Raw genomic sequence first — 15,808 nt, forward strand, 5'->3', positions numbered from 1 at the left:
TTAAATGGAAATGCAATGTCACAGACACACATACACCAACATTAAAATCACAAATGGTGAAAAATGGACCAAAAGAAAGTGGAGTGATGATTGAGGTACAACAAATAAACAGATGAGTGAATGAAATGAACTGTCCATTCTCAGAGAGGAAAATGCACTAAATCCATTTCTTTCTTTCTTTTCAGAATGAAAACAGTCTCAGTGGTATAGCCAACAATGATTCTCACTTAGAAACTAAACAGTTCTTAAAATAATTGATTAATATCATGAGGTCTGTGGGCAGAGGAACATAAAGAGACCATGGGACACAAAGACAACAGTGCATGTAGATTTCAAAAACACAGACAGCAGACACTTGCCACTCAGAACAGCTGCACTCACAGAGCACAAATGCAAAGATTCTTCATCTTTACATGCAGTCTTGATCTCCAACCCAAACCCAGTTTTTGTAATTAAAGCTGATTTCCAACATGATACACTTTCAAATTCGCCTTCTTGGTTTAGATGAGTATGGGTGCCACTTGTGGCAGTGCTTTTGATTTGGAGCTAGTCGCATATACGGCTGCAGAGGTGAAATAGTACCAATAGATGTGATGGTACACTTGAACTGAGCTGCTGACACTCCCCACTCTTTCCCAGAGTCTTTTCCATCAGTAAAGGTCACAGCAAGAGCCCAGGGCTGGCCTATGACACAGATCCTCAAACAGCGACCCACAGTGGCCCTGGCATCTGTCTCCAGCAATCTGCCCACACCACAAAGGCAACAGACTAACTGGCTAGCATCTGGGGCATAGTGAGGCGGCATAAGACCGAGGGTAGGGGCAGAGGGACCAAGTCTGCCTGGTGGACAGGAGCTGTCAGGCCAAGTTTGGTGACGGACCAGCAGGGCTGGGAAAATGAAAATGCAAACATAATTTCTGTGTCAGGATAGATAACATCCCAGGCAATGAGATGCAGATGCACACATATGCACAGACACAGAGAGGAGGGCTGCATATTGTTACACACACACAGATAGTGCGCATGCACATACACACACACAGCCTAGAAAGCTACAGGCTAGCCTTAGATAAAGCTCACAGCATATCCTGAGCCCTGGGTCCCCAACCCCTGTTCAAAGTCCAGCATTAAACGCCTTTTCATGATAGGAACCGCGGTCAGATCTTGGGCTTTTCTCACTGGGCTACTGCAGTGACGCCCCATCTCCGTATTCACAGCCACACAAGGGGGAACTAAAGTACTGAATTCATCAACATACAATTTGGATGTAGACATCATTCTCCTCTGCTCTCATGTCTGGTGGTTATGTCTCTCTGGCATCTGACCCCAGTTTATATCATCTCAGTCTAATTTTCCATCCAATTAAGCTCATTCGCCCAGATGCGACTGTTTGTGCTGTTTACACCCACTGAACGAGACATATTTGTGGTCGAATGTAACTTAAACGAATGAAAGAATGCTATAAGCTATCCAGGTACTTGAGCTGGAAAAAAGAAGACTGGTTCAGATGTATAAGTGCATGAAGTCATCATGGATAAAATGTCTTATCTACTCAGTCTGGCGGGGGAAAAAGAAAAGGAAATGGGGAAATCCAACAATCCTTAACTGACAAAACCCAATGCACTCCCTCAATAAACTCGCTTTGTTCCGACAAAGTTAAAGAAATCTAAGAAAGGGGAGGCTTTCCTGAAATCCTACAGGGGGTTTAGGCAGAAGTGAGATCAGTAACCATGTAATGGCCAGTAATTGGTACCAAGGGATATCAGCGCGGGCCGAACTACAAGAGGCCAAACCAAACTCATCATGGCATGTTTGACACTAATCTAGGCTGAGTCGGCAGACGGTGGGAGAATGTTGAGAAGGAAATCAGATCTGTATGTCTGAACCCAAGGCTTTGAAAGCTAGGCCTACTGCTGCCATGTCTAATTGACAGACAATTTAGTATTTCCCATCCACTCAAGAACAAAACAGAAAGGAGGGGAAGCTTCAGTACTCCGTTTCTTTATCGAACAAACGTCACTTTCTTCTATTTCTTTTTGTTCAGACAAAATCTGTTGGCATTTACCTTCTTACAAAAGTAGTAGAATAACAGAGTTAAAGACTGGAGGTATTGTGAATCTTTTTTGACAATCACATTTTCAAGTTTCATTTCATAGTTTTTTTACCCCTCTATTCTTCTCCTCTTGTCCTCTTTCCTGAATATAAAACCTCACTCTCTCCCTGTCCCTCCTTTCTCATCATATATAGCTAAGCATGTTGGAGATACACAAACATTTAAAAATGTTTTCTGTATAAGAGGCAAATTGAGACTTTGGTCAACTTCCTACATGTGCAGGTTAACTGGTATGTGTTTTAATATCGATCATCCGTCATGATTTTGGTTGGGTACCGTTCAAAATGTACCTTTACTGTCTCTGCTGACTGAAATATTTCCTGAACGATACTTTGTTTTTTTTTAAATAAATTTTAAGACAAATTTCATTTACATTACACATAAAAAAATTTTGGTTTTTAGTTTCAGCATCTTTTCACACAACATTATCAGCAAATTATCAGTGTTTTGTAGCCATGTTCATCTGTTTCAACACTTCAGTTGTTTCAGTTTTTATACTCAAAGCACAGCTTAAGAAAGTAATCCTAACTTGTAGATTCACTCCGTTATTGAAGCAATTTTGTCAGTGGCACAAAGGTATCTCAGTTTAATACCCAACCCCAATCATGATCCCCTGGACTAATATCACCTATAAAAGTCTTTATGCCCGTGAAGCCCTACAGATTTTTAAGGCTTTGCAAAACCATTTCAGGTCTCATGTTCTTTAATAATTGTCTTTTTTGTTCCCCTTGATATGTAAGAACTGTTCAATCTCCTCTTTTTTAAGTTAATTCAAAGCCAAAAGAAAATATGAAACAAAGGCAAGCTGCTTCAACTAAACAAAAACGAACAAAGTAAAACAGTCAGAAGCTCCCCAAAATATAAGGGGGCCATGAAAGTAAATAGATATAAATATAAATATATATATATATACACACACGCAAAATAACTGAACAAATATCATTGAATTGCATTATAAAACCTGCAGAATGAAAATAAAATGTTCCATCATTTTTTTTGTTTGTTTTGTTTTTTGGACAAACTTCTTACCTGAAACAGTTAAAACCACATAAAACACCAACGCTCGAGTAGCGTTTTTATTGTCACACAACTGCATGACTGATGCAGCATGCGATAGCCACATGTCTAACACCTACAGTACTGCACGGTACAGCAGCACAACAGAGCCACACCACTGTTGACAGGTAGACAGGTAGACAGACAGACAGACAGACAGATAGACAGACAGACAGACAGATTGACTGACAGATAGATAGATAGATCGATAGATAGATATAGATATAGATAGAAAGATAAGTAGATAGATCAATAGATAAATTCACAAAAACCACAGCTACACAAAAAACCATGGAGATCACACCACAAAGACAACATTAGCATCTCTGCGCGGTACAACACACGCACACGCACACGGCACAGACACGTAACAGCATGTGTTGGGCGGTGTAACTTACAGGCACGTAAAGTGGTTGCGCAATCATGAACAGAGACAGAGGAAAGTGGGTAGGCCCTCTGAAGGGTGTCCATGTTACTATGTACACTGCCTGACATGCAAGAGCAGTCTTGCTCTGAACGGCCGCAATCAAAACAACATGCCAGTTTCATTCTTTTGTAGACGGACATCTTGGCTACAGTCATGTTTCAGGATGAGAGGAGAGGAAAAGCAGCAGGTTAATGGCAAAAGGAGAAATATTCATCCAGGGGAAGTCGGAAGGTAACTTCATTTAAAAAGTGCAAGCCTTAGCCACCTGCTCTCACAGACTTGAGCCCCAGTTGAGCAAAATAGAAGTAAACAGTATTTAAGACAGCCAATTGTCTGACAAAGCGTTGGGACACTTTATCAGCATAAATGATGATGATGATGATAAATCTTGTTGTTAGTCATACGAGTTTAAAGAGGTCAAGCTGTTTGCTAAGGCTTTAACAGGTCAAAAAGGCAAAACTATAACAGTGGGAAAGAGGGGTGAGGAGAAAGGGGATGGGGGAGGGAGGCATTCAGGGAAGAGAGGCATGAGCAATGTCTTCAGCAGCAAACCTCATACAATGTTTCATACATTTAGTACATCCTCTATGCATTTGGCTAAAGGAGTGGATCACGTACCTGTATCCCATCATGCAGCTGCAGCGGCTCTGTCCAAAGGCATCACACTATTCTACTGGCTAGACTGGCCGAGTCATGCTATATATTAAGAAGTGAAGTTTCACTGCTCCACTCCCCAAGGGAAGCTCCACGCTAACATATGTGTGAATAGACGATGTGTGTTTTTTCTTGTGTAGCCATAATTCACGTTAAAATACTTGTGATGTTATGTGCTGTCAGTTCAAAGTAAGACTGTGCACTGTTTATGAGGGCAAAATTAACCAACCATTGACCAAATTAATATGAGACGTGTCATCACACGGTTACTCTGTCAGCTCATGATGGCTAATGTCAGTACATGTTGGCAAATATTCCATAGATTTTATTGTATAATGTATATTACTGTCTTCAGATTTATATCTAAAATACAAATACTGAGGCACCTAAATATCATGTATTCTTGAGGTGTAACTGATTATGTTAGTGCCAGATAAATACTGGCAAAGGATTATTTATATAAAATGTATACTTATTGACACAATATAAATATATTGTTTTAATATTACAATTACTATCAATTTACTCAATTTCAAAATATAAGATATCATATACTACAGACTGGGCCAGTATACAAATCCTTTTTACTATAATAAAATAAGGGGATAGAACTTATTAGACAGGATAATGGAGATTCAAAATTAAAAGTAAATGCATATCAGCTTATGATTGAGAGGAAGAAAGTCTTGTACTCTTTGTGTGCTGGATCTTTCTTGTTCTGAAAAGTTTGAAGGTCACAATGAATTTTGAAGGTGATCCAGCATCATTATTTCATCTGTATTGCTCTTCAGTTATCACCCATGTTGAAAACTGGCAATTCAGAGACTGGGTGCCATTGTTTTGATGAAGCTGGATGCCTTTGCTACTAGTAAGCATCCACTCTCTGTTTATGTGTCTGTGCGTGTGTGAGTCTACGTGCGTGTGTGCGTGCGTGCGTGTGTGTGTGAAGCCCTAAACCCTGAGGGAAGTGGGAGTGAAAGTCCCCAGAGTAGCATCTCTAGATTGCTGTGACTCTGGGCAGAAACAGTCCCTGGTCCCCATTCTCTCATTGCCAAGGTGCAAACAGGCAGCAGACTATAATACTGTCTGGCACCTTTAGTGAGACGCTTTCAGCATCTTTGACTCTGAGTCACATCGGAAAAAAAATAAGATCCTGAATGAAGTAATATGTTTCAAACCTGTGGCCAAGGAAAGAATGGGAAGCACAGATCATAACCCATGGGATAAATGCGACAGGGACTGTTGTAATCCTGTGGCATGCACTTGTGCCTCATGAGCATTTAATAAGCATGCAGAATTTTTTTTTGTTGGTCTTAGCAACAGGGGACATACAAATATAACTGTTCACAGTAATGAAACAGTTTTTTGGGGTGGGGGGGGCATGGCAGACAAGAGCAGCAAGGCTATCAGGTCATGCTAATCAACTTCAGAGGTTCTGGTCAGGTATTCGGACCATTATTTCACACTGAGGGGTACTGACACATGGAAGGGGAACAATGAAGAACACTAGACACACACACACTGACAATGTCTTTGACTTCTGACTTCACAAAAACCCAGATTCTGGCCTATGAGGTGTCCGTTTAAGGGCATTCCTATGTGACGATTCAACATGACGGCTGCCCTGATAAACTGTTTGCATGGGTTGGATCAGTCATCATCTCCTACACGCCACCATGGCACAGCATACTCAAACAGAAGCTATCAGGGCACTATGTTGAATAAGCAGGATGTCCCCAAAAAAAAAAACCACACCATTTTTTCCCCCCTAAAGAGTCCTTATTCAGCAAGAGCGCAAGGAGAAGCCATGCACAGTGGCGGTAGTAAAATAGTGATGGAGAAAAATATTATTTTTTCTTGGAAAGGCACACTCCCCTGTATGCTACATAAAACATCATTGACTACAAAGTCAATAAATGAAATCAGGAGGAGGATTTCTTTAACTAGATGTATTAAAACACACATTAGGTCCTTGCTTTTTTGCTGGACAAGTTTTAGGGGATTTTAGTTTCCTCTACAGACATCAGCATTTAGATAATATTGGACATGACTCTGGCCACCACAACACCACCATCTAGTGGCAATCTAATGCGATGACAATTAATCCTGTGAATTTTTGGTGGACTTTTCCCCAGAAAGTACAAAAGAGGACCCAACGACTGTCCAGATTGAAATGCTCAAGACTGGCGTAGTGACATTTCAATTCTGAGGGGAAGCTGATGATGTCTGGAACTTCAGCCCGAGCAGGACCAGAGTTTAGAAAAAAAAAGGGGGGGGCTGAGATCACAGGGAAGTAGGGCAAAGGGGAGACCAGATTGTTTTGGTTGTGTTTTGGCAACCAACGGATTAAAAGAGTTTCCCACAAAAGACGTTTTCTGCTCTCTGAAAAGGACAGTCGCACACAAAACGTCGGTGGTTCTTGTTCATTTTCTTCTGCTAAATCTGTGATCACGTCTTCGATTTTTTTTTAATTGCATTTCTTTTTGGAGCGTGACACTATACGGGGGTTAATTGCATTTAACGACATAAGATTTGCAGCAGATCTGCTTCCAAAGTTTTGGTTTGATATTCAAAACAGCGAGGGGGAGACTGCAGGGCTCATCGGCCACATCCATTTCAATCACACTCTCTTTTAATTGCCACTTTCAACTAGTCAGACCACCAGCTGTCTGGGCCGGTGATGAGAAGTTCTGATGCTGTTCTGCTGTTTTGGTTTTGGTCTGGTCTGAGCACAGTGTAGAAATGAGAGGCGAGGAGAGGGATGCAGAAGCTACACTGGTACATGCAACATAGATACAGTTTACTATTTGCTGAAGAGGAAAAAAAAACAAAAAAAAAAACACTTGCACTGCACTTTGGGTAATAGGACACCCATTTCCTTTTACTCACAATAAATCACTACCAGTGAGTAGTTAAAATTAAGTGGTGTTTTCCAATGGCAGCAGGGAAGGAAATACATCAAAAAGTGTGTCACTGGTCATAAAGAAACATGGGAAAAACAACAGAAGAGAACAAAACATGATAGAAAAGAACAGACAAGGTTCTAGTCTAGTAATGGGAGTGTTGTATATCTATAAATATGCATGTATGCATACAAAAAGCAGAAAAGCTACATTTGATGAGGAAACTTTGATGTTAGATATTATTTCATCGTACTGGAGCTGTTTTGTTTTTGTTTTTTTCAATATGTGAGGAAATGCTTAGATGATATTCCAAAATATAGTAATACCATAACCTCCACCAAGGAGGTAGAGTGATCTGATTCCTGTCCTTTTTTTGTTTGTTAGTAGAGTATTAAAAATTAATCAATGGATTTTGATCAAATTCGGTTGACAGATGAGGTAAAATTACAAGGAACATGTCGTGAAATGTTCCTACTTACATTGGTTATAAGTTCTAATGATGTTGAAATGTTTTAATTCAACATTTAAAGAGCATCTTTAAGGATGTTTAATCGTCTCAGGGAATTATTTCATGATGTTTAATACTTAGTAGGACAAAACATTTTAACTACAACATTCTGAGAACGTTTTGGGGGAAGTAGATGACTATTTGATCTACAATCTGAACATTATCCCTCTTTTATGGAGAATATTCTCGGAACAAATTAAAAACATCTCGCAAAAAACATTACTAGAACATTGCATAAAATATTCTTGGAACATTTTCGGAACAAAAGAATTTAAACTGGGAAGCATTAGCAGTATTTTTCTTGACATACGAAAGATGATTTTCTATTCTAATGCTTCAGTCCATGTGAAAAGATTCAATTGATTTAAATACTATGTATGTTTGTACTCTCTATCTATGTAGCCTGCATTGGTAGAGGTATATCATGAGTAGTTTTACTATTTATTTCTCATGCTGGAGAAGAATGGTGAGTACCTTTTGTAAATAATGACTTAAAGTGACACAAATGTATCAGGGTAGTAAGATAAAAATGATCCGGTTACTGAAAAATGTATTAATTTTGTATGTATTGTATATATTATAAATGTATTAACAAGGATTAATACTACGTGTAGCATGTAAACTCAAGTTTTTTTATGTGTTTTTTTTCTGTACAATGGTAAATATATACTATTTCAACTGGATATACTACATTTCTTATTTATCTCCACTCACTCCCACATACGATCTCAGTTTGCTGGATTAAAAAAAGTGGATTGATGAAATGATAAAACCAAAAACTAAAACACACTGAAAGATGACAACAACTAAACCTCTACGACTGACTGATGATTATACAATAGTGAACTTCATAAATGTGAAAATGGGACTCGTTATACATTTTACTGCCTTTAAAAACACAGAACTCGATCACAGAAGAACAAAGACACAATGAGAGGTTTAATATCGGTGAACAAACTTGTACAGAATTATGAGACAGGCGCACTGGGAGGTTGGGAGCGGGAGGAAGGGAAGGAGGGGTTTAGAGAGAGAAAAACGAAAGAAAAAGGCACAGCTACTCACGTCGCTTGCAGCCACACTTCTTGATCCGTTTAGGGTCTGTGATGTCATCGTGACAAGCTTTGCAGTAGAAAAAAGCTCTACAGGAGATACAGCACATACCTTTAGCACTAATATAAATGAGTCACTGATGTTTCATCGTCATCAGGATGGCTACGGTTACCTCTTTACTTCTTTGGCATCACTGGCAATAAAGAATCCCAGTGTTCCCTCCTGCATCTTGACGTGGTTACCCGGGTTGATGAGGATGCTGAGTAATCAGAGACATAGACACATCATGCTCATTAACTCCTGGACGACACTCCACTCATGCACACAACATGCTAATCAAGAGGAATGGTACACACACTTGAAAGAAAAGATTCAATCTGAGCTGAACTGGCTTTTCAACAACCGTCTCTACTAGGTTTTGGTTTGACTATGTGTGATGTTGTGTGATGTAATGTACGCACACCTCAGATTTTTGGACAATGTGCTTGGATGGATGGATAGAACAGTATGATAAGATTTTAATTCTTTTCTTTACAGAATGATATCCATTTACCCCAGGTGGAAGAGGGGGGCAGAGAGTAAAGGGACAGTAGCAGAAAGAATTAAAATGATGACCATGGAGTGGTTTTAGTCTCAAATACAGTCATCTGGTCCAGACAGATGTGACGATGGTCACTGAAACATGGCTGTAGTACAGAGGATGTACAGTAAGTCTTGCTATCTGGGTTAGTATTCAACAGAGGGACGCAAGGGAATGAACAGCTCTTTTTCCTGTGGACCAAATTACAATTTATAAGAAACTAACATTGGTGGAATTAACTCAAGAGTCGAATTAAATCGGCTGTAATACTGCTCCATTGAATTAGTCAAGGGAAATAATCAGAGTACATGTCTATTTTGTTCAATATTGACTAGATACTTAATTCAATTGTTTTAAATATACCATTTGAACACTAGTCCTAATCTGTGTCTTATGTGTGTGTCTCAGAGTAAAACCCTAAAATGACTGGCTGTATCATTCCCCATTAATTAGACTGACACAAAGAGTAGACAGCACACACTGTATATAGCCACTCACACGCCACATACACGCACGCACGCACGCACACACGCACACACAACACACACACACACACACACACAGGTCATTAATGGTTACCTGTGGGCAACAATCATCAATGATTTGAGTGTGAACTAAGAAATTAATTCGGAAAAATAAACACTGAATCCACAAACCTTAAAGGTAACACTCGTTCACAATTGGAGCCCAGATGAAAGACCACGATAATAAAACTCATCGTGACTCACAAAGCTATGAGAACATTTTTTTTAACCAACTATTTGGGAAATACCCTTATTAACCACATCCTTCCCACAACCAGGCAAACAGATAGCTACGTTCTCTTCTCTGTGCCGCAGTACAGAGCGGAGACTTGCCGGAACCAGCTCAATGGTAGTTAGCTTAAGAACATAAATTGTAGTGGATTGGAAGTGTTAGCATACTTCCATCCATCCATTTCCTTTCGCTTATTCTTGTTAAGGGTCACGGGGGGGGGGGGGGGGGGGCGGCCCAAGAGGCGGGGTTCACTCTGGACAGTTCGCCAGTCCATCGCAGGGCAAACACTCACACTCACATTCATACCTATGGTCACTTTGGAGAATCAATTAGCCTCGTCCCCAATTGCATGTCTTGGGAGAGGAGGCCGGAGTACGCAGAGAGAACCTGAACAGGTACAGAACATGCAAACTCCACACAGAAGGATCCCATGCCTGAGCCGGGACTCGAACCTTGAACCTTCTTGCTGTGAAACGACAGTGCTAACCACTGCACCACAGTGCCGCCCTTAGCATACTTCCATTGAAAATAATTAAATACACTTTTCGGTCTTTGACTGCATTAATATAACCAGGGTTGTGTTTAATATTCTAAATTAAATAACTGTTTAAAAAAATAACAAGACTTTGCAAGTTTAGAATCAGAGAAATATTCACAACTACTTTCCTGATTGGCGCACTGATTTGACGTCGCACCTCAGAAGCCTCCTTGTAGCTTTCACCTGACAGTCTTTGTTGACGACTAAAACAGCAACGGCTATCATGGCCGGCATTGCATAAAGGAGGTTGAGGATTAATTCTTCTGTACAAACCAAGATCGTAATCCTGATTAATTTGATGTCTTTTTACAGAAATGCTAACCTGTCCATCCACTACCACTGTCACTCATAGCTCTAAGCTAACTAGCATTCAGCAGGTCTCTGTGGGTCTCAGCTTCCTAATGCAGAAAAAAGGAGAGAAGGGTATCAATCTTCTTGTTTGTATCTGGGGGGATAGATAATATGTGTATCTCCCCAAAAGTTAGCATGGTCCTTTAAACATACATTTTGTGACTTTCTATGATTCCATTTTTTTGGGTTCACTATGCAGGAGTGTGACATTTATTTAAAAAAAAAAAATCTATAAAGTTTGTCTTTCCTCTGGGCTCCTGAAAAGGTTAATTTGTAGTAAATAAAGAAAAATATTAAGGGAGCAATTGAATCCATATACATATCGAGTTGTAATCAAATTGCAGCAATCGTGCAGATCAGATTTTCTTTCCACATTGCATGAAATAAAGTAGTATCATAGTAACATTCACACAAGATTGAATAGCCCCCAAAGTAGAAAACAGGCATTACGCCTGGCATGCTGTTTTAGTGAACATAAATGAAAGAAAGAGATCAAATCAAGTTTCACAAACATTGCTGCCCAAATCTGAGATCTGACACGTGTCTATCTATCCAAGACATTTGTCTTCAGCTGGGTGCAAACTGGTGAATAGAAGCTTCAAATGCATCATAACCTCATATTGTGAGCAACAAGGCAAGGTGATAGTGTTATAGCATGCAGCTACCAAACAGCATGTGGAAGACAAGAATCAACAGAAAAGGAGGAGCCACTGTAGTACAGGTATAGGGACAGGTACGTAGATGCAGACGGTTGCAGTAACTTCTGTGCAGTTGGATTGTTTCTCAAACACCAAACTGACAGGAAGTGACCTCACTTAAGGACATCTACTTGAGAGACGCACGAGCATGACTGTACACTGCGGCTAAGACTCACAAACACATATTCACACGCTCTCTCTCTCACCGCACACAAACACACATGCACAGATGGATAAACGTTTAGCACGGAAAACATGAGCGGGTGGAGCAATGCAAAAGTGAAATGCGGGACACGTGAACATTGTACTCTAGAGTAATTAAATTTCCATTTGGATACACTTAATGCTATCCAAAGATTTCCATGCCTTTCCTTAATGTGAATGATAAAGACAAAACCAAGATTGGTGAGGTGCTGATGGTGGAATAAAACCATGAAGGAAAAGACATGCTATTATAACAACCACTGCCTACAGCAATGGCAGATAATCACTCAATTTATTCCAGGATTCAATCCAAAATGTAAAACAACAGATTATCAGTGTTATCACCACATCGGCGGTCTAAACTATGAGTAAACACCTCTCTGATTCTCAATAGAGGAACCATGAAGTATTGCTCTGACAAAGACTTAAAAAGATAAAAAATAATTAGTTTGACAAAACACTGAAAAAGCACTGAAAGTGAGGAAAAATAAACTAAGCAAAGGGCTGGTAAAGGACAAAACGGAAAAGATCAATAATAAGAGGTAGATATGGAGAGGGTGAGCGTTTGGCCTTGGTACACCGACAACAGCAAAGACAAAGAAACAGCACTCCTACAAACACGTCCAATTTATCTATCCTCTCTCTGCCTGCAAAGAAGTTAGTGCATTAAGCACAAGGGACACCATAAAAAAAGAAAAAGAGTTAGAAAAAAGAGGCCTGTGAGATAGCGTTTGGAAAAATATCCTTGGGGGAAACTCCCAAAGTCAGAAGCTTTAAAGTGGTGGAGATTGGGTCGAACTTTGGAAGTAAGATAAGGTAGAGGGCATACCGCTTTCGGCTTCTGCAAACAACAAGAAAAAATCCTCAATCAAACAGTTATCATGAACATAAAGAAAAGGAGAATACGACTTCCAACGTTGGTATGCCTATTAAGTGTTAATACAATATATGGCAGCCGCCGTATGTGGCGTAAGTCTTGTGCAATGTTGAGGCCTTTGCACCTGAAAGCAATATCATACAGTCCTTATGTGAAGAATTCCAAGCGTCATGATAATGGTTGTTATCCTATCACAAGAACACACTGTAAAGGGTGCATCTGTTTTTCAAAGTGGGAGTACAAAGGAAATGAGTGCATTTCCAGATAAGTCACTACTTCTACCCTTTAAAAAATATATATCATTTATATCTTAGCTAACTTTTTTGAAAGAAAAAAATGATTAGCCCACTGGGGTTATCAATCAATGGAAGCACATTCACCTGGGAGGGAGGATCCCTGTTTTTCTGGATTAATGATATTTTCATTAAGAATTTTTTTCCAGGTTTTTTTTCTTGTTGTCAGTTTCAACTGAATTACTTCGATTTTTTTTCTAGTAAATTCACAAAAAAAGGGAATGCTTTTTTCCCCCTCCTTAGGTGAATATAATATGCTTCAAGGTAGCCCTGGAGGGGACATGGAGAGGGGAAAAAAGTGATGGTTAAAAAAAAACGGGAACAGACTGTACTTTTGACAAACGTTTTTCAAGCTCCTACAAAAGTTTTGAGAGACTTTGCAAAAGTAGAGTTGTTTGTTTTTTGTTTTTTTTCAGCCACAGATCACCCCCTCCCTCCATGTCTGCGGGGCTCAAGAGTTTCTGTTTAAATGTACGAGAAGATAATACGATTTGAATTTGCATCTTATAAAAATTCTAACATATTATCATAGTGAATAAAAAGAATTTGAAAGCCTGTGACATCTGAAATGACTATTTCTGGAAACACAACTTACCATGCACACAAAGAACATTTGACAGAGGAAAATGGGGAAAGGTGAGTGGGATTTGGCAATCAGAATTACTGCACAATATTGGTTATTGGTTATAAGACTGACACTGATGTAGAGTTCGTGGTTATCATACAGACAATACAGGAAGACAATAGAGTCGATGAAAATTTATGATATGAAATTCAAATGTGCAGAGGACTGACTGAGGTGTGAAATACATCTGAACTGACGACACAATGCCTGAAAAACCAAAACACGCCACAAAAGGGCTGAAAAAGTTTTTTTTTCCAGGTACTACAGCCGTATACACTATACTACCTCAAGAGGTAATTTATTCTTAAATGAATAATCATATATGTTTAAATATCAGAGGGAGATTGGAGGCTGCATTCACCAAAAAGAACAACCTGGGATTGACTTAATATCGCAGATAAGGCTACATTTATTTTAATATCTTGTTAACCTTAAAGAGCAGATCGATTGCATAGAAATGATACTTTTTCTTCCTTTCACAAGGGGAAAAAAATGATGTGTAAGAGAAACAACTTTATATCTTGGGTGTTTCAGTTCAACTTTAATCACAGAGGAAAGCTCAGGTTTGGGAAATGATCCAAAATGGAATAGCAATAGTTCTCGATCAGGCTGTGTTTATGCAAATTTTTATTTTTAATCATATCAGTCTATCATAACATCACCTCTGAAATATATTCCTAATTCTAGAATAGACATTCCTACTGCTTGCACAGTTGCACTACAGAAAACCTTAAGTTTCATCTTAAGAATTGTGTCATGAATAAGGCCCAAGGTGCTTTTGGTCTAAAACAGAATACATTTTACACCGACAAGGTTTGATCAAGTATTGCGCATCTGCCTCCACCAAGGACATGCAGTATCCAGAGGCCAATTTATTAATTTGATAAAGTGGCTTAAAAAAAGAAGAAAAAAAAAGAAGGAAGAAATTTTGCATCAAGGCCACCTGATTGGATTTTGGTGCAGATCCATTAACTTTTCAATAAGAATTATTAATATTTTCTTTTCCTAAAAGAAAAAATGAGGATGATTGTACTTCCTTGGAAGAGCTCCCTCTGTGGCTTTCTAATAGTACGTGGGATGAGTGCTGTCAGCAAGTCAGGTATTGCGCATTTATTATTTGTAGAAACACTGAACTAAGAGCATTTGACAATAAACCCATTAAAACAAATGTTTCAAATTGATCTCATTTTGGTACGTTGATACCGAAATTAACTCAAATATGTTTAGTTGTGAGAAGAGCTGCAAACTTGCAGGAAAATTATCACATTTTGATTGGTAAGTCATGTGCTATTGAGCAAAATATACCTGTTGTTACCGTAGGGGAAATCTGACATACAAACCTGCTTTCTCTCTGCTCCGACTTGTATTCAATGGCAATAAGCAACAGCTTCAGCTTCACATAACACAGTCTGTAAAACATGTGCACTTGTTAGAGAGGCCTGATTTATTTTAAAGTCATAAAATGTTTTCTTTTTTGGTTTTTCTTTCTTTGCTTATCTAGTTGAAACTACCTACCACTGGCTTGCCGAGTAGGGAAAGAGTGGTACTTACTCACAGACAGTGGGGAAGGAGAGGCCCACAAAGGCACTGGACAAATACTCTGTGTACATCTCATTAGCCACTCCTTCAAGGTAATATTTCTGCCATGTGTCCTCCTCAATCTGACAAAAAAAGCACAGATAAGTCACATGTGAAGATTTAAAAAAAAAAAAGAAGAAAAAAGAAAAAGGGGGAAGAAAAAAGCAACACTGTTTTCCTTCCCGTTGCGGCCCAATGTGGTTTGCAGATGTTCTGCTGCACAGCATCAGCCTGGTCATTATAAGTTGATCCATCATCTTAATGACATGAGAACAGTTCTTTGATAGAGGCAAGCACCTCTTCAGCTTGGAGCCCACAGAAATACTGAATAGATTCCATATGAAATGTCACAGTAAAGTATGATGTGCCAGGATGTCTGAAAACACTAATGGAAGTCTCTAGACCAAGATGTCAAGATTTCCTGGGGAATGTACTGCACTGCACAGATCTACTGCGTTTGTCAGCAGAGAACCTACTGTATCCACATATGTTAACCTCACCTCCAATCTCGTGATAAATCATTCCTTTTACCAAAATGCAACGTGAGAATTCATCTATCTTTGTGACTTCAATCTGCTCAAAAAAGGAGTGACTGAA

The 15,808-nt window shown here is 39.2% G+C and overlaps 1 protein-coding gene across 10 annotated transcripts in view; it reads right to left on the bottom strand.

The window, feature by feature from the left end:
- The window catches only part of kcnma1a (potassium large conductance calcium-activated channel, subfamily M, alpha member 1a), a 158,811-nt gene that overhangs the window by 27,025 nt on the left and 115,978 nt on the right, over nt 1–15,808 (bottom strand). For 9 of the 10 annotated variants that reach the window (XM_086180558.1, XM_086180554.1, XM_086180562.1 and 6 more), the window contains exons 15-18: nt 15,185–15,294; nt 14,974–15,042; nt 8,884–8,970; nt 8,724–8,800 (exon numbers count right to left, since the gene is read on the bottom strand). In XM_086180558.1, the coding sequence (XP_086036684.1) occupies nt 8,724–8,800; nt 8,884–8,970; nt 14,974–15,042; nt 15,185–15,294 (343 nt within the window). Of the gene's footprint in view, nt 1–3,567; nt 3,742–8,723; nt 8,801–8,883; nt 8,971–14,973; nt 15,043–15,184; nt 15,295–15,808 lie in introns of all 10 variants that reach the window. The other variant, XM_086180563.1, reaches the window with a different exon arrangement.

The sequence above is a fragment of the Aulostomus chinensis genome, chromosome 16 (assembly GCF_037954235.1).
Source record: "Aulostomus chinensis isolate RoL2024-O1b breed Wild chromosome 16, RoL_Achi_v1.0, whole genome shotgun sequence".
Classification (NCBI taxonomy): Eukaryota; Metazoa; Chordata; class Actinopteri; order Syngnathiformes; family Aulostomidae; genus Aulostomus; species Aulostomus chinensis.